A 24,993-nucleotide genomic window follows, 5' to 3' on the forward strand; every position below is an offset into this window, starting at 1 on the left:
CAAAATTCAGCCAACAAAGCAGGGATCAGAAATTTATACCCTCGTTACTGGTAATTACGGTCACATTCTTTACTGAACTATATTCCCAGCCATCACATAAAAGTGTCCTTATGCATTACCTGCTTAGAACTAAGTCACCCTTAACACACATGTGCCAGGAAGCGAATCTGTAGCTATGTGGCCATGTTAGCGCATGGAGCTCTGCATGCACCGCTGTAAATGTATCTGTCTACCTTTTAAGCAAAGTAGCTGAAAGCCCCTCAGGGTGTTCTTACGAAATGTAAATTCACTGACTTGGAGACCTCAGCATAAAATCGCTGCTTTTAGTGGATGGCAGTTTAACGCTCTCCTTTCCCTAAGAAAGTGAGGAAAAAGAAATGCAATCCCATGGTTGTTTTTATGCACATTCAGCGTTTGTCTTTTTTTCTTCTTCCTTTTTGTGAAGTACAAGCATTTTAGGTATCTATAAAAGTTGCCTTTTTCCAGAAATAAATAATAAATTCTTAATGCCATTGTGACAGATCAATCTCCACCTGTCGATAATTCATATTTGATATTCATGCAATCTAAGTTAAGAAGGAATAAGGAGGAAGGATGAGCCTTGCTTCTTCTGGATTCAGACTGACGTTTCCTGCTAAGACTATTTTTATGTTAAAAAAAAAAAAGGGAGGTGGGATAAAAATGCTCACATATAGGTGTTTAAATCCATTGATGGTATTTTGGCAAGTACTTTGGCAGCACTGCATGGTTTACATACATCTTCTTTGAGCGGCACAAACACCCTTGATTAATGTGACTATAAAGTTCAAATAACCGTAAAGCCAGACACATAAAAATGTCCTGCTATCCAGAGTGGCAAGCTACCCACTTCAGTGGGACTCTCAGGTGTCATTCATTTCTGAAAATCGAGCCATTTTCAATGTAGAGTTGGGTGCCTAGTGCTGGCTGTAGTCTTTAAGCAACAATAAAACACAGGTGCCCTTGGGGAAGAGGGCTTATTGTCTGGAAATAGGGTCTTGAACTGGAAAGACTGTGAGATTGCTGTGGCTTGAGCATCTTTTTCTAGAGCAGCTAGTCTAGCGTTAAAGCATTTCTACCATTACGCATACCATTGCTCTTCTTTTAATTGGATTCTTTATTGTGAATCAGCAGTCGTTTGAGTCTTAAATTATTTTGTAAGAAAGTTGTCTTTTTAGCAGGGCAACAAGCCCAGGGCATGTTCTATGAGATGTTTCGGAAGAAGATACTACCTGCCTCAGAGCTGTCAAATGAGCTGACGTCCTCAATATAATATTGCTAGCCAAATTTTAGATGGAAAACTGGGTATCTAAGACAAATGACAGAAAGCAGGACCCAGAAGTTTCACTCTTTCTAGGCACTTTTTAAAAGTAAGCATTCAGAATATTGAGTATATTTAAAGATCTCTGCATGCCTTTCTCAGGTGAATAGACCCGTTGTCCTAACAGTGCTTTTCAGCTTTTTTCAGTTTGAACATACCTAAAAGTTCTCCAGTGGAGGGGTGGACTCCCTGGGTAGCAAGTGTAAGTTTACTTAGAAAAGGCTTCCCTTTCTCAGTTACTTTCTTCATCCTGTTGGAAGTAGTTCATGAAAAAAAACCCACTAGTTTTAATGCATTTCAATTAGATGATTCTCTCTGGGATCTTTGAAGGGCGATGCTAAAACAACCTTGAGTTTTAAAGCATAGTTACATTTTATGTAAAAATGTCTTCATGGTTTCTTGTATTTGTTGCTGATAGTGTAAACAGATCAGCTTTCTTCCATTTACGAGTTAAAATGCTGCTGTTCCCTGGCCAGTTCTCCAAACTTGGCTGGGCTCTGAAGGTCACATCTCTGTTCTTTTCATCCATTTCATCACCTTTTTGTTTGTTTGTTTGTTTGAAGATGAAGTATATTGTCTCATGAACTTCCCAATTAACATTGGTCACCTCCTGTTTCCTAGGTACTGTACAAGCATAGTATAAGAGACATTAAACACTTTCCTAAAAAGAGAAGGAGCTGGTGGAGATGTAATAAAACAAGCTTGGCAGGTCAGTGGTATTGTCAGTGGGTATTAGCTGGCGAGGCTGAGTGAACGATCTGGTGAAAAATTCCACTGATAATGCACAAGTTGGAAAAGTTTATTCGGTTCCAGAGCAGAGCAGAGTACACACCTTCCTCCCAATACACTAAGGGAACAAGTCACACTTGTCCTGTTCCCAGGACAGTCACGCTTGTCCTGTTCCAGGGTATGAACTGCTTCACAAATTTTAGAGGGGGTATGAAAAGGGTGCAGTCCGGCTTACCCTAACACTGGAGGAAAGCCACCTGAGTCCTCCACTTACGTTGTGTATCCTTCCTGGTGTGCAGCAAAGTCTTAGTTTCTCTGGGACAGTGTGGTCCATGTTCCCTGAATTAATCACAACTGGTTTCTCAGCCCAGGCAACTCATGGAAGTTTGCTTCTCTCCCATGAATGCATGCAAGAAGGAAGGTGCTATTTTTTATGCAGTCATAGTTCAGATTAGAACTAGTTGGTACAAGCACTAGAGGCATCATTAACTAGGGGCATCTGTTAATACCCATTATCAGTGAATGGGTACAAGAGTCTCTCTTGTTTTACAGTCACAAAACTCTACGCAGAGTTTACTGACTGCTGTTCACTTCCAAATATTGTGTGTTGTTCACTCATTAATTACTGCTACATTTTGCAGGAATTATTCCATAATTCATTGGCCTTTAAAACGCTCTACTTTATCTTTCTCACATTTGGGAAGTGCTACCCAGCCTCCTTGTTTTTCATACAAGCTTTGCCAGAGCTCTTTGAACATGTCATCTTGGCAGATGAAAACATGACTTAGGAATGGCTACAAGAAATGAGATAGTGCGAAAAGTTTTAGAAGCAATGAAATAGCACTATTAAATGTAAAATTAATGTGGCATTCCTACATCATGAAATTCTTCCCACCAAACTATAAACCAGGCTATACTGTAAACAGTTTGAATGCAGATTACTTAATAATTTAGGTGGTAATTCAGGAATTGGTTCAACTCTTAGAAGGATGAATTTATTTGACTCCATTTGAACAATGCAACTGACATAATGGCGTTAATAATAACTTACACAAAATTCCACTAGCATAGATCCCAAAGTATAGTGTCAAGTGTGGAAACGAAGCCACCACTTCAGGCGTCTATGCCAGCTGTATTATGGATGCAGTCCTCCCCGTTGCTTCTGGTGAGTCACTTAGGGACTGTAGGGATTCAGCATCTCAAATGACTGGGCCAATTCCTATTAGGAAAGAAGTATCTTCTCTACAGATAGCGGCAGAGAGAGAAGGGCAGGCAGAAGTGTGATTATTTATGTGGAACGCAGTTTTGTATGTTCTCTAATGATTGCAAATTTTAGGAATGATTTTAAGCCTCATCTGAAAAAGCATTGCAAATAGCGAACAGCACAGTCTCCACTTCGCAGGGCTGAATTTTCAAGAGCTGATCTCATAGTGACACTCCACCCAGCACTCAACATGCAGGGCTCCTGGAAAATCTTGACATTTATTTAGGTGCTTAAATGGGAGCAGAACTCTTCTGAAAATCTAGTCCCAGCTGCAGCCGAGTGCAGGGCCTTTGGGAAATTCCAGCCAGTAGCTGGACTCTAAAGCAAGAGATCACACAACAGCCTTGGAGTAAAGCAGTATTATGCACTGTTAATCCACACCCACTACCCAGCCAAAATAAATAAAATAAAAGCTCTTAGTGCATTACACTAATGCAAAATCCAAGATAATGCAGGGGACGTTCTCTCATGAGTCAGGAAGTCCGTGCTGTTGAGGTTGTGAATGCTGACGTTCAGGGCGTGACTGAGCGCGCTGAGAAAGAAGCATCAGGGATAGAAAGGGAGGCAGAACAGGAAAAGTGTCTTACGGGTGAGGGGATGGTGTTTTCAAAAGCTTCTTTCATTTGGACTCTTGTTCCTGGAGGTATCCGGGCGCTTCGTTGCCTTTTACTTCAGTAGGTGTTAGGCACTTGGATTCCTAGGCAGTGCTGGGTCAGAGGAGCCCGGATACTTCGAAAATGGAAAATGTTTAAAGAGCATGAAGAAACTGTGACCATGGAACTGCAAAATAATGCCACAAAAATCACCGAAAATACCATTCTGAACTTTCTTCTCACCGCCAGAATGTCCGGCCTCCTCAGCCCTTTCCTTTTGTCTCCCCACTGGCCACAGCTCCCCAGCGTATCGTTAAAGTTTCTTACCCTTGCTCTTAATTTCCTTTACTGCTTAGCTCCACCCCATTTATCAGAACCACACACTGATCAAGGCAATAACTGCCTTCTCTGTGCTGTGCTGGTAATGACAGCCATGCTCATCTGCCTCTTTCTTCTTTGGCAAATACCATTTCACCCAATCAAAGCAACCAAATGGCATTTTTATTTTCCTTTATCTCTCTCCCTACCAATCCTCCTCCACGAAGCTTTTGAAATGCTCCTCTTTTGCTCTGGTTAGGCCAAGTGCCAAGCTGAGATCTTTGCTTTTCCGCTCACTCTTTTTAGTTTTATTGTATCTGGACTCCTTTCTCGGTCTGTTTTGTCTATGTGCTGAAGCCCATCTGATACTCAGAAGGCAAACTCTTTAAAAGAGAACAAAATCTTCTCAGACATTAGTCTGCACATCCCATAGTGGCTACAGCTCCAAAGCACTACTATGAAAATAAGGTTGTGAATTATTCCTGATCTGTAGTAGTATAGTCATAGTGGGGTTTTTTCTTTTCTTTTTCTTTTTTTTTAGTGAAAAGGATTCTGATCTATATATTCATTTCTGAAAATAAACTTAGCTTGGAGAGGTGGAGGAGATTGGTATTGGTGTCTCGATTTAGTAGTAACTGCAGATTGATGCAGTTTAGGTGCCTTGATAAGAGCTGAAGATGGATAGATATGTGCACACTGAAACAAAATCATAACAACAACTACCGTATCACTTGGCTTCTGTACTCAGACTGGACTAAGTGGATACCAAAACTGAAGGACTGACTGAACTGTAAAGCTGGCCTCCTAGAGTAAAAAGTGAGACACATTACACAGTTAAATATGATAGAAGATTGTACAATTGCCTGTTCAGCTCCTGTAAATACATTAGTGTACTTTGATCTCCAGGGTTGCCAGGCCAGCTTCCTCTTTTGTTTAAATCGGATGCTTTTTTGATGAATCTGCAGTGGATGAGGTGGGTTGATGAGCACTACACTGATGTAAAACTACTGACACAAGCAAATAAATCATGGACCATCTAAGCTGAAGAGTATTAAGAATTAAGCTTTGGTGGCGATATTTAATAAAAGAATGATTCATTACCCTAACTTTTCTGAAAGGCCTGCTAATGTTATAGAGTATTGGACATGGCTCTGAGGAGGGTATGAATGTGAACTTGGATTAAATGACTGAAATGTGAAGGAAAGTTAGCGCTGAGTTAAATATGAATATGGCTGAACTGTAGGTTTAGCCTGAAAGTTAATCTGAATTTCTGCATCGTAACAGAAATATTACCAGCTATTTGATGAATTTATCATTATATAGGAACATTTTTAGTTAGAAACCAACGGCCAGCTATGATACGGAACACAGGAGAGAATGTAGAAAGGTACTAAGGAACGCAGAATTGACTGACCCATATTGATGCTGTGGCAGCGAATACAGCTAAGCTATCAAGACAGTAGAAAGGCTTTCTAGCTCCAATACAAATTCCCAAATTGTTTTGGCACTGAACCCAGTATTGCACAAACAGATGCATAGGATGAATCTGAACATGATAGGAGCGCCAATAGCTGCCTTTGCTGAAACGTGGAAACGCTATCCTTAGTACTAAATGGCAAAACGTGGTTTGGGGAGACATGGGTAAAGAGCCAAGTGTTGTCAGGTGAGAAAATGAGGTCGAAGTAAAAGGAATGTACTTTCTTCTAACGCTTAAGGAGGCATGACCAAAGCTGAGTTTCAAACTGGCAGAAAAAATCGAGGGAGATAAAATGATGCAAGGATCTGACTGAGACTGCAGCTAAATCAAAGAGGTAGGAATTAATGATCTCCTCTGAGGTATAATGCACATGGCATAGTTTAGGTGGCCCAGCAGAAGCAGCAAATCAAGCTTAGTGAGACGTTTGAATCAGGAAAAGTAAAAAGGAGGAAAAAAAAGAAAAGATGGTCAGTTTTTTACAGAGGAAGAAAAGTTTATAGTAGATGAGAAACAAGTTATAAGGCAAAATAAATATGTAGGATTAGCTAGATGCACTGTTTTCTGCCTGCGCAACATGGCGGAACGCTAACATAGCTTCTATTATATGGAGAAAGTAACGGGGCTTTGCAGGAACAGCTTCAATGTCTTAGCAAAATACGGTTCTCACTCTAAAGCTTCAGGTAAAGCATTGCACTTGCAACCCGCCCCCCCACCCCCAGCAAATTGATACGGGGAAGACCGAGTTAGACCAGCTGATATATTGCACTTTCCTTTCAATATATAGATATCTAAAAGAAAAATCTTTATTTGTCTAAGCATCTGCTATGGCTAGGCTAAATGATACCTAAAGCAGTGCAATTAATGTTACTCAGTCCTCTTCATCCTTAATCTTTTGTACGTGTATGACACTTAAGGATAAAAATGAGTTTACGTTGAATGGGGAAGTAATCACTTCCCTATTCACTGATGTCTGTTAACGCCGTTAGAGCATACACAGATGATACTGTATTCTATTTGATCTACCTGACTTCATCTCAAGTGTTTTAAAGGATGGTCATAGTCACAGCAACTAGGAGGAAGGAAAACAGCAAACAAGAAGCTTTAGCTGAGATGAGAGTACAACTGAAGGGAAAACGCGGGTTACAATTGTTGATGCCTTTTACAAGTTATAGGAACTGAATCAGATATTACCTTTCCCTTTACCCCCAAATCAAACAATGTACAACTAAAACTCAGAAAACTGCCCTTTCAAAATAGAAACAATCTGTGAAAATTAATATATAGCTCATGTTGTCTATGCTGTATCAAGCCATGTATCCACTTTTTCTTGGGTGATAACCAGCAACAAGCAGAAGGAGACAGATGCCTTCCTAATGAAATGGAGGCATTATGAGATCTGACTTTTATGGCTGTTATTGAGCCGGCAGACTTCCCTGCTTGCTAGGTCTATTTCAGGGCCTACAAGATAAATCCTTTTGGCAAAAAAGCACTGGAGGAATTAAGAGGTATTAAAGACATACGTGTATATGCAGATCCCCATGTACTCTAAGGCTCTTCCTAGCAATTTTAAAAACCCTTTTAAAAGATATACCCAATGTACAAAAATGATCTCCAGAAATCCCTTTTTGGGCAATCTTTAATAGTACTTCTTATGGCAATTCCACTTCCAAGACAGCGACTGCAAGAGGTATTAGAAACTTGGTTGCCTGTGACTTAAATATTTTTAAACTTTCCAGAGATGCTAGAGGTACTGTTCTTTCCCTCATATAATACACCTGTAGTATTAGGCCCTTTCATTCAGAGAGATGTGAATACGTTATCCGTAATGAAGAGAGAGAAGGTGAGTGTTCCAGCTCTTTTGTTCCTTCATGCCAGATAAAAAGGGAAAGGAAAGATTAAAGACACCTTGGTATTCTGGATCCAACGGAGGGAGATTCCTAGAAGCACAGCAGAGGACAGCTGTGACGGTGCCATTTTCTCTGCTGCAAGTATTGGCAGGGACAGGGTTTGGAGTGGCAAGGAAAGGAAAAAGGCACAAATTTCACAATTTCACAAATACTTCACAAATATAGCAGTAAATGTGGATTTAATTCAGCAAATGGAAACAGAGCACATAGCAAGGAGAAACAAATGTTGGAGATGGAATCCTGAAAACTCTGACTTAATCCATGTATTACTGATGATGTAATACGATAGATTGTATGATACATTAATGAATGGTGAAAAAAACATATTTTCTACAGAGAAAATAAATAGTAAATAGAGAAAAATCTATTGAACCAGAGGAAAGTGTTAAAATAGAGATAACGGTTCTTCTGGATTTTATTCTAGGACATGACTGCTTTCTCTAAGCAGCATGAGACTGGCATATATTTCTGCCTTTTCTCTCTTTTGCTCCCTGTCTCTCTCTTTAATGTTGTAGATGGAGGGCACAACGGGGCTAATGGAGAACACATGACTGTACATGCATCGATTGTGAAAGCTACATGGTGTTTCATCCATGAAGAGCAAGCTGGGCTAGTGTAATTACAGTAATTATACTAATATGTTACTATTAGCATACTTACTCATCTTGGCAGTAAGATTTAACTAGAAGGAAATGTTATCAGGCCTTTGACAGAGGAAAAAAGACTTACATACTCGTGATGGAGGAAAAAAGAAAGGCACGCTAGAGATTCTTGAACACAGGTAACATGGTGGGCCTTACTTAGAACGGGAGCAGACTCTTCAGTAGTGACAGAAGGAGCAGTCTTATATGTCCCTTTGACAGACTCAAGACCACTTGAGTCAAATCATGTCCACCTTTTCCCTCCCGTGGCAGTACCGATTTTCTCTTCTTCCACACAGAACTACTCCCTCCCAACTGCTTTTCATCTTGATATATCTATCATCCATCTGGGGCTTCTGCCTTTTAGATCCTTCTTCAAATCCACTTCTTAACTGTGACGCTTAAAGACAACATCTGGCCAAAGGTACCCATGTTGACTGGCAATCAAGGAGAGATGATTTTATTTATAGTTAAAGAGCTCATATGTAAAACAGACCTAATAATAACTAAAACAACTTTGAATCAGAACTATCCCATAGCGCATAGTTACTGTGAATGTGACCATATTACTGTTACTCATATCTTCTCCCATCTTCCCCTTCTCATCACTTTTCACACTTGCTAATTGTATTGCCTCTTAAATTATGCCTGCTGTTAATCTGATCAGCATTTCAGTTTTGAGTCTTCCCTCGATCAATCCTGGGTTGTGTTTCTGGAGCCTGGCATTTCCCTGCACGCTCTCTCTTACAGCATCTCTTACAGCATGGGCCTGCTAACGGTGACTGGATCACTTGGGCGCTGTGGGTTGGATTCATCTCACCTAACTTAACCTTGTAAACATCTAAATCAGAGTCAAGGGAGATAAATAAGATAAATAAGAATCTTGAATTCTATCTGAGGCTTGAACTCTAATGAGCATTATATTATTGACAACTCAAGTTTGTTCTCCCCTAAGACCACAGCGCAGGGCAACAGACATCAAACATGCCTGTATGTGTATGTATTCATTTTGAAGCGTACCCTAGGAAGCAAAGTCATTGGGAAACTTCCAGTAGTTAATTACAAAAAAGGAATGGGTTTGCTGAGTTGGTTCAAACCCGGTGGAAGGTGGATAGACTGAAGATTCTGAAAGGATAGCTGTGGGGCACGGTGACCGAGGAAGAACATCAGTGAACTAAGTCATGGAGGCACGAGGTGGACCTCTGTAAGCATGGGAAGCGTATATTGTCCATAGACTCAGGGATACCATCTTGGAAAGAGCGGGACGCAGACAGATATATGAAATACAGATTTGATAACAACAGAGATGAGCAACGCTAAAAGCCCGAGCTATAAAAGGACCTTTATCAAAGGAAATGAAACACGCAAATACAGATAGAATTATACACAACTGTGAATTTTATGTGATAGGAAAAGGTGTGACCTGGATACTACTTTCAGTGTATGAAAACAGACACTCCTTAAAGATCTGTTTCTTTTACGTACTCTACAGGTGTGCCATGACTCCATTGTTTTATGGTCACAGCATGGCACAAACAGGAAAGTCGATTGTTCCTGTTTCATTGAACTTTCTCTTTTGTCTACAGTCTGCTGAGAATTTGACAGTAGAGGATTTTCGCAGCTGAGATTCTCCACACAGGAGATGGAACAATGGGGGAAGCAACAAAAAGCTAATTCTAAAACTGACTTTAATCAAGAGAAAGGCTAAAAAGCTCCAGTCATTAAAGTCAAAATATTAAGAAGCATTCCCAAAGGATACATTTAATTTCTGATTCACAACAAGACTAAAGTACCATTTAACCTATGAGTATACGTGAGACGTAAATGATACACAGTAGGAACTCTTTCCAAAGAGATACAAAGCTCTAAAACTTGCAGCATGAATTGAATGGTACATGAAGACATTTATATTTTTGAGGTAAACCTATTATTGGTGTTCTCTCTACCTTACTTTTAAAGATGCAGAATCAATACCCGTTTTAGGCAACTGTTTATTCACTCATACTAGTGCTTTTACAATAACACAGGCAGTTAAAGAATCATAAGATAATACCTGCAATTTGTCTAGAAGTACTAAATGAAAATAATGTATTGTTAAACAAAATTAGCAGTGTCTGAGGTCTTTGACAACTGTAAAAACAACACCCTTTTCACAGGCAGCACTATTAAATAATTTTTAATTTGCACTAATAGTGGGGTTCAGGTTCTCTAATGATCCTGTGAAAACATCTACAAAAATCCTGAGAGACCATTTATTTTGTGGCAATACTAATTCTAGGTGACAGACAGTGTTCTCAAGGTTTTTTGTTGACAAAGGCAACAATAATACTGCCTCAGAAATAGCTGTATAATGACTACAATCTGCAAAATCCAAAGTCATTAAAAAAATCTACATTCAGAGAGCACAGTCCTTTTTTCTGAAAGACAGTTTCCTTATTATGACTTTTTTCATTTTGATTGAGCCAGATGCCAGCGAATTTCTTTTGGGGTCTATTCTTTAAAAACATAAAGCAAATTATTAGCAGCAGCCAGCAGCAAAATAACAACAGAGTGCAGTTTGCTATAACAAACTTGAGAAATAATTACCAGCTCCCTTATGCATCTTTTACTTTCTCCATGCGTTTGCTACTAAAGACCAGGATTGTCATTTACATGCAGATGCCACGGCACAGCTCCTCACTCATAACAGGACTTGTTTCAGCACAGCCGAGGTGGTGAATATGGATTCAGACCATCTTAATATGCCAACCGTCAGTCCCTGGGACTGCAGAGGACTGGCCCAGCCCCTGGAGCAATCTAGAATAGCATCATTTTGTCCCATTTTGCCCTCAGGACATCAAATACCACTGACCTCTTGTAAGTCTGACCCACGTCTTGTGATCAGGGCCAAGAAATAAACATCGGTCTCTAATTAGCATTCGTCTGTGTCACAACCCCATTAGAATTGGCATAAACAAAAGCAAGAAGCAATGCTTTCCCCTTCCCACCTCCTGACTTCCTCCTAGGATGGCTATAGCCATAAAACAAAGATCATTAAAGAGGACTTGTGTATTAATGATTGAGTGTACATTACAGTAATCAGGTAGTGGCTGTATCAGCTTTCATTAGAAGTCTCAAGAAACCCATCTTTGCTACGTGTGATAAACTAATTTCTGCTAAATATTTTGACAGCATTATTTTTTAAAGCTTTAATGTTTGCTCTGTCTGTAACGACAATTGTTTATTGGTCAGCTTACTACTTTGTGCAATAGCAAACTTTCATATTAAACCGGCTTGAGGTTTGTTGAGGAAAACTCTGCATATTGCATGATCTCTACCCTAAAGTATTTGTGTAACTTCTTTTATATACTTCCTTGCTCAAAAGTATAACAGAAATAACCCAGCTACTTAATGTCAGTTACCAGCTACAGAGTCATGGGCCACACCACTGAGTATCGAGAGCAATCAAATGATAACATTAATTAACAATATGCATTTCTATCAGCCTGCTTGAAATGACACTCTGCAACTTTGAATCAAGCAGTTCTAACGTAGCACAAAAGACAAAATTTCAAGATCGAAAGTATATTGGTACTTGCTCGATTGTGTGATAATATCTCGTGGCCTGCCTATTGCGTGTTTGAACAAGATCTTTGTAGTCAGGGCCTTGTTTCTTCCATTCTGCAGATGCAGTGATAAAGCAGGTGTGTATCTGCTCAAGGGGGCTAAAGTTACCCCCGAAAGGGTCTAAGCACTAACTGAAACGTAATCGTCATTCAGAGCACGTAGGAAGGTGCGCAGGGAATTGGCTGGTGTGCCAGTGCATGAGCGAGAGGTGAGAGGGCTTTCTCTAGGGGCTCATCTAGGTGGTACAGCGCTGGCTGCCATAATAACAGCTCTGCTATTGGCAAGAGAGAGCAGCTTAAAATACTTGTGTGACTGCACATTTGGACCGGACTGCACGCGTGTGAAAAAGGAGAGCTCTCTTGCTAAAAAAGAAAGTTTGCTTATGTCCCTTGTGGAGCCTTCTATGTTTTGCTCTGCTCTGATATTCCTGTTAAATCCTCTTGATTGATAGACTTTTTCTGTATCTTTCTCTCTGCTTCTTGTTTGTTTTTGGATCTGTTCATTCTCGTCCTCTTTCCCAAATCCAGTACCTCACAGTTTGGTGACGCTTTTAGATGTGGTGTGTTCTTCCAACCACCCATTGGGATCTGGACTGTCATTTCCCTTTCCCAGCCTCCTCTTTCTTGAACCTCTGGGGCCACAACTGTAGGTAGGAGCACATTAAAAGGTATTCAGGGAAGTGGGGTAACAATCATAAACTGATGGAAACTAACATTATCTAAACCATAGCAGTTACCTTTTTCTGAGTCTCTGCCTACTGCTGAACGTCCACCTTACAAAGGAGATGATGAGTTGCAGTCATCCAGATGATGGACTCTCAGGATCCAACTACCTGTAAGATCTGTTAAACCACCTGATGTGTACAGAGGCCAGCTGGCCTCTGCATTGTTATACGTCAGCGGACCCCGGGAATACCTCTTAAATCAGGGAAAGAACCGGGTTCTGGGGGCTTCACTAGATGAGCTGCAGCACCTCTGTGGGAGCATCTGTCAGCGCTACACAGTGCAGCAAGCATGTGGAGTCCCATTTTTATGCCTCCTGACAGAGATGCCAAAGGCTGATTAACATGACCTCAGGGGAAACGTAAGGGGAAATGACCATCCAGTGTGTGCTGGTGCTTATTGCTAGTCAGAATGATGGCCTTTGAAAGGAAACGAGTATTTCTGGCACTGACACCATCTTTGAGTCGTGATTGATTGTCAGTCTTCCCAAGGAAGCCTTAACCGTAAATAATAGTAGTGTGTGAAATTAAGTGTTTGAAAAACATAAGCTTATTTCAGACTAGCCTGCATCTTTAACAGCGAAAATATGACAACAGATGAGGGGAGCAAGGCACTTACAAAGTTGGACAGTAAAATACACACATGCCTTTAGTCGCAGTGCTGGTGAGAACTGTTAAGGTGATAACAGAATCTCTGGCTGTTTCAGTGAGAACTTGGCCAAAGCTATGCAACGTCACAACTGCAGAGAAAATATTTCTCCGGAGAAGAATCTCATTCATATCCCCTTCCTATAGGATTCACCTGAAGGAGATACTATTTCTCCTTTCATTGTTTTATGAGGCATTCAAAAAGTGGTTTTTACTTGCCATTTTGGTTTCAGATGCTCTTACAGTCCAGCGCTGCCTGGAGCAGCTTGATGTAACTAGCCTGCAAATCCCAGGGCCAAAGTCAGGCCTGAACCACCAGTGGTATGAATTTGATTTTTCACTGGTGTAAGCTATCAGCGCTACTTGATCACAGATACCCACTGAAAATCTTGCTCAAGATGGCTGACATTCCTATGAAACTGGTGTTAAGTTGACAAAAACGTATTTTCTAATGAAATCTTTACTGTCTCTGATCCTTTAAATATTCAAATGGAATTCTTCTGTTAGAAACTAAGTACTGAAGTAAAGCAAAATCTGTTACTACCAAAGCAAGTACCAGAACTCAGAAAGCAGCCAAGCAAAGGGGATAAAGGCTTCCAGGATCTTTGCAAAGGTCGCAAACGAAAGTGCTCAAAAGCTAGGAGATGCCCGAGTTGAGGTTGTCCGTACAATCTTTATCTTACCTGCTTGATACATATGCCTGATCAGGCCTTTAATTGCCAGATAAGGGGCTACTCTTCCCACAAGATTATTGCCTCGTTTAATCCATGGCCCGTTTTCAGTATTATTTTGTATTTCTTCCTTCAGAAATTATCCCCAACTACATAGATCCAAATTCTAAAATTTCTGTAGCTTGTCTCTACAGTGTCTGTGTACTTCTCAAACATGAATCAATCTGTCTCTACGCTAAATGCGGTCATCGTTGTTTTGCTAACTTGATGAAAGAGATCACTAAAATTGAATGCTCTGTGGCAGACACGTTTCACTATTGTCAAATTACTTTTGCGTTCCCAGGGCAGGAAATGCATTCACAGAGGGAATCTTTTCCAAAACGTGCAGCTGTGACCTAGAACAGCCCAAAAGAGACACTTCAGAGAATGTTACCTGCTGTACTACCAACAATTGTATTATGTGTGAACGAAAATATTTTTCTTATAGCTCAGAAGTTTGTGCAGTTTGGCTGAATGAGGTACAGCCACAATGAGCAAATTTCAAGCTTTTGCTTCAAAGTGCGGAAGTGTTGGAGCTGCTTAGAAATACGGTTCTTAAATAGTTATTATTTTCGCATAGAAAATGTGTTTTTGTCTGGAAACCAGCTGAACAGCTTTAGACCACCTATACCACTGAAACAGAGAACTTTTAGTCCAAAGAGGTGAAACTTGGCCAACTTAGAAGTACATGAAAATCGGGCCTGAAAGAAAAAAACTGTCAGGCACCCTCAAGCTAGCGACAGCGATAAAACCTTTCTTGTAGTTGGCTGGGGACATGCAAACCCCAAAAGGACAAATATGCTTTCTGAGTAGCTGGCTACCCGCCCCAGAGAGAGTCTTGCACGCTGCAGTTTGACAGGAAGAGAATACAACCCACTTAGCACCACCAAGGAGTCCCAAAGCTGATTAGGTGAGCTTATACAGTGAACAAGTCCACGCTTGCTGCGTACCAGCCAGGGAGCGCTTATTGTAAAGCCCTTGTTAGTCGCCGGCACAACAATCCTGGCACGTCATTTAGATTCCTACAGCATTCACAGGGCAAAAGCCACTCCACCCCCCCGACAAAGGCACTTTTTTAAAGAACCAGCGAGCAGAAGCAATTAAGAAGTTCAACTGTGGCAGGGAATGGTGGGCCATGGCTCACCGCGGAGAGAAACCTGGAAATCCTTTGGTGGTCTAAGCACCCCTATCACTTTGAGTGCTTTTGCAGCCAGATCTTTGGACACGGGTTGCCGAATTGTAGGACTGTGTCACGGGAGAACCCCGTTATTAAGGGTAGGAGGCTTGTTGTGGGTTTTCTTTTGCCTGGGTACCGCTGTTACTCAGCCTGTGTGAGCTGGCATCGTTCCATCGAACGCAGCGGTGCTACATTGACTTACATCAGTGAAGGATCGAGCCCTCTGGGAGTTGGCATAATTGGAGATCAGTAACCTGGACTCCTGCCTAGGAAGCAGCAATAAAGTGGCTGTACTTGAGGCAGAATCGAACCAGATTCAGAGTAAGGGGGATATGTAAGCTGTGACAACTTTTTTAAAAATTGCTCTGCTACCTTATTTTAGTAAATATTTGTGGGTGTCTGTAATAGGGGGGAATCAGCGCATTTCCTTTCAAATGAAAGTAAGGAGAGCAGTTTTCACTAATACGGGATGATAAGCAAGGCGTTTTAATGGATGGTTTTAACCTTTTTTTTGCTGGCAGCTGAGCGGTTCTCAGGTGTCTTTACTTGTAGCTCATGAAAAAGAGTCCTTGTCCCGTCTTTTCCTTCAGTAACACAAAAGCTGTGCAGTAGCTGGCAAACTGCAAGGTGTCTCTCTTCAGAAGGTAACTGCGATGGACTGCAGAGAAAAAAAGCAGCAGAGGCAGCCGTAAGGGAGGTGTATACAGGAGAAGGTACCTGGCCATGGCCGGAAGGAGGAGGAGGAGGAGGAGGAATGGTATATAAACTGCAGCAGAGAAGTGGACGTACACAGAGCAGGGAAAGAGGCTGCCTAGAGCTGCCAGAAATCACTGAGATGAACCAGCAGCTCAGAGGGGCTGGGGGTCGGTGTCCTACCGGTGCAGACGCGCAGCTTTCAGGCGGGTTGGAAGCGCTGGTCCACGAGAGCTCATGGAATAAACCGTGGCCCAAAGGTTGTTTAAGCGTTAAGAGGGAATGGGATGCAGGTATGCCCTTATTGTTGTGGACAACGTACCAGCCATTTCTTTACATTTCTGTGTGTTTCTTGTGCCAATGAAATTAAAAAGAAATTGGTTAGGGAACCCTGGGAAAGCCCATGCAGCTCTTCTTCCATTTACCACCTGTCCCAGGAGGGGAGAGACGTACATTCAGAGGGCCCAAAAGACTGGTGCTATAAGGCAGGCTGTGCCAGGAATGCATCTGTTCTTGAGAGCTGAAGCCAGCTGAGCCACCATTTCTGCTTTTATCAAGGGGTCAGACTCAGAGCTGTGCGCAGGTAAACAAACGTGCTCCTGAATGAAAAACGGCCCGTTCCAATGGCGGAAGCCGGTGAGGAACGGCACGGAGTGACGTCTCCCAGCGAGGAAGCGAGAGGAGCAGAGGAGAAGCAGGGGCAGGGACTTTCCCAGTCCCCATCCTCAGTGGCGGGGTCTTCTGCCAGGTCAAGCTCAGGCAGTGGTGTGTCCTAGGAGAGGAGGCAGGCACTGCGTAGCATCTAGCCCCTTGGAGCCCTTCTGTAGTGGAGGCCAAGACCCCCTGCGTAGCCCTGCTCAGGAGCACGCCGGGTGGATGCTGGAAAGAGCCAGCGCTGCAATTCCTGCCATCAGGGACATTTTGGAGCACCTGGCCCCAGTATGGTGGTACCCAAACGCAGCGGCCAGCTGAGAGGCCAGCCCGGACTTTGCATCTGTGTACTTTGAGAGCCCTAGGAAAACAGCAGACAGAAGGAATGATGATATTAGAAAAAAAGACCCTGCTAGCTGTCTCTAATGAACTGCTGTATTCCCCAAAGGGTTGCTTCACCTTCTTTTTCTAATTCTGCTGCAGTGCTTCTAATATTGATGGATCAGAATAGATTTGCAACGGCCAGTTTAAAAATACTCACTGGGGCTAGTCACAAAATGAACAAGAATAGAAAATTCAGTTCAAATTTCTTTTTGAACAGCCTCGGTATTTGCAAAGGCAGGGCGGCTCCCATGCTCACAATGGTGCACCAGATTACTCCCACTGCATTCTGGCTGCAAATGTAATAGGAACGGTTTCTGGATGAAAAACAGCACCTGTGATTTTTAACTTTCCGTCCCTCCCCTCAAAGCTTGGATTATGCTGAAAAGGACAATCTGGAGTTTCTTTCCTAAAACTGCTCATGAGAAAGTTGTAGCTGGAATGCTGGCTAGCTCGCTGCTAAACACCTGGACGCTTTGCCCTCGCCCAGCCTTTCCTGAGTTCTGCGGCTCGCTGCAGGCTGCGGGATGAAACAGACGGAGATTTGAGAACAAAGCAAGAAAACGTCACCGAACAAAAGGTTTTACCGAAAGCCCATCTGAACTGAGTTCTCCCCTTCTTCCCAAACACTGAGAAAGTGAACAAGTTTCCCAACCTGGAGCAAAAAGATTATATATAGCATGGCAATTTAATTCATGTGACAAAAAAGTACATGAACGTTCTTCCTTATGCATGAGAAAAGATTATCAGAGTTTTTCACTTTTCGTCTTCTAGGTTATTAAAAATGCAGCTCTTTCAGAGTAACAAAATAACTCAAAAACGATTATTTAAGTGAGACTAAGGTTTTGATAAAAGTAAATTCAATGTTTGGAAGGATTCTGTGTTTGAAAAATGTCCTGTTTGGGGTATTGCATATGACATTTGACAACTAATTTGGAAAAAAAACTGGTAGGGAATGGGACTTCAACAGAAAATGTCCTTGGGTTTTTTTTTTTTTCTGGTTTGTCACATCACAGAAACATAATTTTCCTTCATTCATATTTTTCCCAAAGGTCCATATTAAAACTTAGGAAAACAAAAAAGACTTTGAAAAATGCAGCAGAACTGTCGTAAGAGGTCACACCAAGTACTTGGAAGGTTACACTTTATTATGTAAATACATGTTTGTAGGTATTTTAAAATGCATATTGGGTGGGTAGAGGCAGATTATTAGTTTGATAAACTGTAATGGTCCCAAATAAAGCGTACCAATCTAAAGTGCAAATACGAACGTTTTGACTTTTCAGATACCTGAGGGCTGCCTGACTGGCCATGACTGCCTGTGTTGTGCACGGACGTGGCGCAGTTGTTGGAGCGCTGACAGCGAGAGCGCTGCTGCTCGCAAAATCCGCGTGCTCCAATTCAGGTCTTGTCATTGTTCCTGGGGAAAAGTTACTGTGCGTGTGCCGCTCTCCCAGATGTAATTCCCTAACATAAGTATCCCAGTCTGGAATTGAAGTTGGAGTGAAAAGAAGTACAATTTCGCTCTGTGAAGAGAACCTTCATTCACTTGCCTGCAATGCCAGTGAAATGGTACAACTTTCCCTTCCTCTTCTGCAATTCACAAATGGCTAAAATGACTTCTCTGACAGCGACGTTCCTTTATTAACTGCTTAGTGTCTGCACTCGCCGCCTCAGACTGCAGCAATGCTTCTCTAAGTGCCAGGGTTGCGTTAGAGCGTTAGTACTTCGGTGTGGATGTACCCAGAGGAGCTGGATGAATAACTTGTGATGCGTAATTTATTCAATGAATGTAGTCCCTTTTTCTGTGCTCGCAAGAACTCTGTCGAAGAGGCAGTCGGGGGGTTGTTGCGCTTAGTTGTTCGAACGCCTTTTAAGCGAATGCTGTACCGCATATAATACACACAGGTATATTTCACAGCGTATGAAATTGCTCGTGAATGTTTTTTGCCGAGAATTGCTTCCAGTATTCACAGTTCTTAGCGTGTTTGGCGGGTGCCTACGCCAGGCGGCACGTACGTGCGGCCTGTCGAGGCAACCGTCACACAAGTGGTGGTGTCTGGCAGAAGATGCTTGCAGGCAGGCTTCATCACCTCGGACAGCCCTGCCGGGGACCGCCGAGACACTCGCGTAGCATCTGCACTGGAACACCCCTGCCGCAGGCGGCGCCGGCCGCGCACCGCCCCGGGCCGCCCGCCGGGCCCCCCCAGCGCCACGCAAACTTTACCGCCACTTTCCCCGCGCGGCGCGGCCCGGCGCGGCCCGGCGCCTCCCCTCCCCCCGCGGCGCGGCGCTGTGCGGCCGCCCGGAAACGGTTAGACGGGCGGCGGGGCGGGAGCGCCCTCCCGCCCCCTCTGCGGCGCGGCGCGGCAGCGGCGCGGCCCCGCCCGCCCCCCGCCGGCAGCCCCGCACCCGGCCCGGCGGCGGCAGCGGCGGCGGCGGCGGCCCGTGTGCGCCTCTTGCCGGCGGCGCGGCCGGCTGCCAGCCCGCCGGGGGGCGGGGGCGCATCCTCCTGCGTCCTCCTCACCTCGGCGGCGAGCGCCCCCGCGCCCCTCCCCCGCCCGCCCGCGCGCGCACACACACACACAGGGAGGGAGGGAGGGAGGGAGGGAGGGAGAGGGCGCGCGGCTCGCCGGCTCCCCCCCGCCGCCGCCGCCCGCCCTCCGCGGCAGGCAGGCAGGCACACGGCGGCGGCAGACGGACGGCGCGCAGCGCGCCGGCGGAGGAGGGCGACCACCGCGCGCACGCACGCACACACACACACACACACACACACTCTCCCTCGGTGCCTGCTCCTTCCTCGCCCCCCGCCGCCTCCCCCTGCCCCTCCTCCTCCTCCTTTCTCTGCAACAAGAGAGAGAGAGGAGGAAGGAAAAAAAAAAGCCACTTACAGGTATTTGTTTAGGGCATCGGCGGCTTTTATTTATTTCCACCGCCGCTATCTCCTCCTCCCCCCACCCGCACCGACCACCCTTTTCCACAGCCCCTCGCAGTTTGTTTACAAGTATCAAAGTTGTAATTGAGGAGCTGCCAAGACACATCTGGATATTTTCTTCTTCTTCTTCTTCTTCTTCTTCTTCTTCTTCTTTGTGTTAGGGACTGATGTGCAACTAATTAAAGGCAGACAGGCTGGTAGCGTCTGCAAATTCAAGCCCCCCCAAATAAAGAGCCTGGTAAGTGACCGATTTGCTTTTTTCCCCCCCTACTTCCCCCTTTCCCCCCCCTTTTTTGCGGGGGGGGTGCGTTCTGTTTTTCATTTTGTGTTTTTGTTGGGGGCTTCTTTTTTGTTGTTGTTCTTGTCCTCTGGGATCGTAAAAGTAGATTAATGCTAGACTTGGGCAATAAAAGGCGCCGCTATATTAATTTATTAATTAATCTGCACCCGCCCCTCCTCCTGAATGTTAAATATGACCTTTGATCTCTATGTCTTTGGCAGACCAGACATGCAATATTGAACATGTACAGTCACATTTGGCTTAAGCAGCAACGGAATCGTGAAGTCTGGGTAGCAATTGCAGCGATTTCCATTTATTTATTTTATTCGGGAAAATGAGGGCTATAGCTAAGGGGGGGGGGGAAATCAATAACTACGTCTTGGGTACCCTTTTAATGCTCCAGAGATGCATCGATTAAACAATAATGACCTGGTTGGTGGGCACCATCATTTTCTCGTTTCTGGTGGCGATAAACCTGCTAAGGGGGTTTTGGGGGGAGAGAAGGTAGCAAGCGAAGAAAGCTTTTGTGGAGAGGAGCCACTTTAATACTAGGGGAAATAGGGCAAGAAAATGCGTATGTTACTTGAGTTCTTGAATAAAAGGCTAAATGTTAACGTTTTATTCCTTGCCAGATGTGTGGATTTCCTACACATGCTTGGCAAAACTAGTTTTATTGAGTAGTTGTTATTAAGGACGTGCGGCTGCGTTTGCATTTATGGAAACGGGAGGTTTTTGCTATATGCAAATTCTTATCATCCCTGCACAAGACTACGTTTAGCCTAGAGCTTTCCGGGGCAGCCTTTGTATCGCCATCAGACCTCTGAAGGGAGCAATAGTCTCGGGTTTTTCTTTTCTTTTTTTTTTTTCCCCTTGCGTGAAAATGCAGAGGTGGCTCCCGTGTGGTTAGGGTCTTTTTCTGATTGAAAGATGCGTGTTAGTTCCTAATCCAGCCCAGGGTGAGGTTTCTTATTTAGATTTACTCTGCCTTAATCTGGATTTGTTTACATAAACCCTGCTTTTTAGTGTACAGCATCAGGAGAAGATGAAGTTTTTGCACTTGGTAGGTTGGGCTACAAATGGTTCATTAATCTAATTATGATCGTAATTACTGTAATTGATAACCATTTTGAACTAAACATACTGGAGTCTTGAAACGGTACGTGGCCCCATTAGTGTCTCTGAAGTAAACGTTTCTGATCAGCCATACATCAGAAAAGATGCTAGAAATATCTGAACTATTCAGGTAAAGAATGTGGAAAACAAAGAGGCAGTGTTCATAAACTGAGGGCTTTGTAAGTTATGTTTATGTTTTGCTTTAGTTCACGAAGGCTGCAATAATGCAGCTTTCTCGTTGCTATAAACTGAAATATATCCCTTCACCTCATAGGAGTGGCCTAGGGGAAATAAAGCGAGCACCGCATCCTTATTCCTTTCTTAAACTTTGCTAAAATCGGAATAAAAAAAAAAAAAAAGCCATCTTTCCCCAGTAAGGGTCAGTTCCGCAGGTAAAGCGATACGGCTTGTGCAGTTTTCCTTGTTTTTCTTCTCGACGAAGCGACCCCTGTTCCCGTAATGCCTGCAGCAGGGGCTGCCCCCCCCCCCAGCCCTTCCTGGAAACAACCTTGCAAAGCCCCGTGCCCTCCGTTGGGGGCGGAGGGGGATCCTTCGGCGGGGTTGCGCATATTCAGTCTATGGTGCAGCTGCCGGCTCTGAGATCACGAGCTGTGAAATTGCCCGGCTTCAATATATTTTCTTTTTTCTCCCCGCCCCGACCCTCTCCGCTGTCCCCCGCCGACTCCCCCGGCCCCGGCGGCGGCGGCTCGCCCCGTCCTCGGAGCGGGACCCCGGCGGGGCCAGCTGTGCCGGGATCCACGCTAATGACGGCCGGGCGCAGAAGGACACTGTGGCAGCTGGCGCCGCCGTCCCCCCGCCTCGGCTTGCTTGCTTTCTTTCTTTTCTTCTTCTTTTTTTTTTCCTCTCCTTCCCCCCCCCCCCCGCCTTTCCAGCTGGGCTCGCCCGGGGCAGGCGCCCGGCCCGCTGTGGCGCACGGTGCCGGCCGGCAGCCCCTGGCTGGCGGGCGCAGCGCGGACGTTGCGCAGGGCTCGGTCCGCGGCCGTCCGCCTCCGCCGCTTTCCGCCCCGGCCGGCGCGCCGCCAGCGCTCTGCCGCTGCCTCCCCGCCGGCCGCGGGCGCTCGGGCTGCCCCCGCCGCGCCAGGTATCCCCGGCGGCGCTGCGGGCGGGCCGGGCCGGGCCGGGGGCAGGGCCGCGGGCACGTCTCTATTGGCCGTTATTGCCAACGGCCCGTAGCGACCGTTAGTGCGTGCCCGCGCGCGCGCGCCCCCTCTCCCCCCCCCCCCCCCCGCGCGCCCCCCTGGCAATGACTTTCTTTATTTTAGTTGTGACAGTTCCCGGGAGAATGCGAAAAGAAGAGGCTGCCCGGCCATCGACCGTCCGCGGAAATGCGCCCTAAAGAGGATTAAACGCCCCCCCGCCCCCTCCCTCCCTCCCCCTCCCCCCTCCCCGCCGGCCCCCGGCCCGGCTCCCTCCGTCCCCCCGTGCCCGCCGCCGCCGCCGCGGCCACCATGAACACCAACGTGTGCGTGGAGAGCGGCCCCAACCCCGAGGCGCCGGGGCTGCCCAAGGACAGCCACCTGCCCGAGGGGGCCCTCAACAGCCTTGTGGATTACAACTCGGAGATGGAGAGGTACCGCTCCTTCGCCACCTTCTACAAGACCAACGGCGGCGCCTTCCCGCAGGCGGCCAAGATCGCCCGCATCACCACCCCCATCTTCCCCAGCGCCGCCGCCGCCGCCGCCGCCCGCATCGGCATGTCCCCCTGGAACTGCGACACCGCCACGGCCGCCGCCGCCACCGCCATGCTCTGGGGCAGCGGCGGCGGCGGCGGCGGCGCGGCCGGCGGCGCGAGGAAGCCCTCCTCCTCCTCCTCCTCCTCCTCCTCGTCCGCCGCCGCCGCCGCCGCCGCCGCCGCCGCCTCCGCCGCCTCCGCGGCCGCCGCCGCCGCCTCCTCGCTGCACGCCGGCAGGGGCAGCATGCACCACCGGAGCGACTCGCAGCGCCTGGGCAAGCCGGGCTGCGCGCCGGCCGAGCAGCCCGCGCTGCCCATGGCCAACAACAACTTCCTCTCCACGCTGTCCCCCGAGCACTGCCGGCCGCTGGCCGGAGAGTGCATGAACAAGCTCAAGTGCGGCGCCGCCGAAGCGGAGATCATGAACCTGCCCGAGCGCGTCGGCACCTTCTCGGCCATCCCGGCGCTGGGCGGCCTCTCCCTGCCGCCCGGCGTCATCGTCATGACGGCCCTGCACTCGCCGGCCGCGGCCTCGGCCGCCGTCACAGACAGCGCCTTCCAGATCGCCAACCTGGCGGACTGCCCGCAGAGCCACGCCTCGGCCTCGCCCGCCTCCGCCCTGGGCGCCGCCGGCGCGGGGGGCGGCGGAGGCGGCGGCGGCGGCGCGGGGGCCGGCGGCGGCGGCGGCGGCGGCGGCGGCGGCGGGGCCGGGCCCGGGGCCGGGGCCGGGGCCGGGGCCGGGGCCGGGGCGGGCAACCCCGCCAAGAAGAAGCGGAAACGGTGCGGGGTGTGCGTGCCCTGCAAGCGGCTCATCAACTGTGGAGTCTGCAGCAGTTGCAGGAACCGCAAAACGGGACACCAGATCTGCAAATTTAGGAAATGTGAAGAGCTTAAGAAAAAACCTGGCACTTCGCTAGAGGTCAGAGGCGATGATTTCTTTTTCCCCAGCCTCCCTCCGTCCCTCCTCAACCCCCTCCCCCCTCCCCTGCAGTGCTTCTTGTCTAGCTTCAAGATGCAGCATCCCTTCTCCGAGGCCTCCTTCAGGCTGTGAGGGTGCCCCCGCGGCGGGCGAGGCGGCGCCGCCCCGCTACGCGCCCCGTCCCCGCCCGGCAGGACGAGCGGGGCAGGAGGAAGGAAGGCCGCCGGCCCCGGGCAGCCGCCGCCGCGCCCAGCACGGACCGGGGCGGCGGGGCCGGGCGGGGAGCCGCCGGCGCCGCCGCCGGGGGGTGGCGGGGGGCGGGCGCGGCGGCGGCCCCCTCCCGCCGGCCCCTTGCCGTCCCGAGCAGCTGCCCGCCGGCGGCGTCTGCTGCGTTTCCGATGAGACTGCTGGCTTTCCTCACGCTTTCTATTGCCGTTATTACTATCCTTTTTCCTGGTGCTTTGGGGCGGTTTTTAGGGCTGGGGAGGTGGGGAAAGGGAGAGGTCGGCCGAACCGCCTGACTTCAGTAGTCAGAAGTTCAGGGGAAAGTGATTAGCTAGCTCATCTTCAGGTTGACCGATAGCAAGACAACTGGTCGTGGAGCCCAATAGTCGGTGAAACGTGCTGAAGTTATCTTTTTGGCAATATATTTTACAAAGTAGCCCGTTTGTGGTGTATAAAGTGCAACGGAAAAAGTAGCACAGGTATGACTGAATTGCTTTCTGACTGAACTGTACATACATTTATTTTTACAATGTGTCCTCAGAACTGACAATGTATTGAATACTGCAAAGATGTAAAGACAGGTTTTCAAGTTTGCTAGACGTACAGAAGACAGGCAGGTATAACGTTACAGAAATTTCCGTTGATGTATTGAGTACAACAGACAATGGAAACAAAAATACACAAATACAAGTGAAACAGCCCTCGGTTGATATCTTTAGGCAAAGGAAACAAGCATGAGGGAAGACTAGTAATCATACTTAATCCCTTGTCATTATTAAAATTATAGTGTTGCTGGTTAGATGCACGTATCAGATGTGTCTGAAGGTGTCGAGGATGATGGATTTAGTACAGAGGAGCAGTGTATACTGCGTGACATCCAGACTTGTAGTCACAGAAATTAGCAACTAAGTGAGAAATTACAACTCCCCTCTGTGTGCCTGAGTGTGCGAGCGCGCGTGCGTGCGCGCGCGCG

The 24,993-nt window shown here is 46.5% G+C and overlaps 2 protein-coding genes across 9 annotated transcripts in view; both read left to right on the forward strand.

Annotated features, from left to right (window-relative positions):
* Window positions 1-24,993, forward strand: part of LOC138067160 (uncharacterized) — a 249,788-nt gene that overhangs the window by 126,076 nt on the left and 98,719 nt on the right. The window contains exon 5 of one of the 8 annotated variants that reach the window (XR_011140897.1): window positions 18,142-19,029. The exons of the other annotated variants lie outside the window; for them this stretch is intronic. The gene's annotated coding sequence lies outside the window, so the exon portion shown is untranslated. Of the gene's footprint in view, window positions 1-18,141; window positions 19,030-24,993 lie in introns of those variants that run through there. 8 annotated transcript variants of the gene reach the window in all.
* On the forward strand, window positions 22,594-23,946 carry LOC138067161 (CXXC-type zinc finger protein 4-like). Its single transcript, XM_068941983.1, has one exon. The coding sequence runs from the start codon at window positions 22,653-22,655 to the stop codon at window positions 23,925-23,927; it is 1,275 nt and encodes a 424-aa protein (XP_068798084.1). The 5' UTR covers window positions 22,594-22,652; the 3' UTR covers window positions 23,928-23,946.

Source organism: Struthio camelus, chromosome 4 (assembly GCF_040807025.1).
Source record: "Struthio camelus isolate bStrCam1 chromosome 4, bStrCam1.hap1, whole genome shotgun sequence".
Taxonomy (NCBI): domain Eukaryota; kingdom Metazoa; phylum Chordata; class Aves; order Struthioniformes; family Struthionidae; genus Struthio; species Struthio camelus.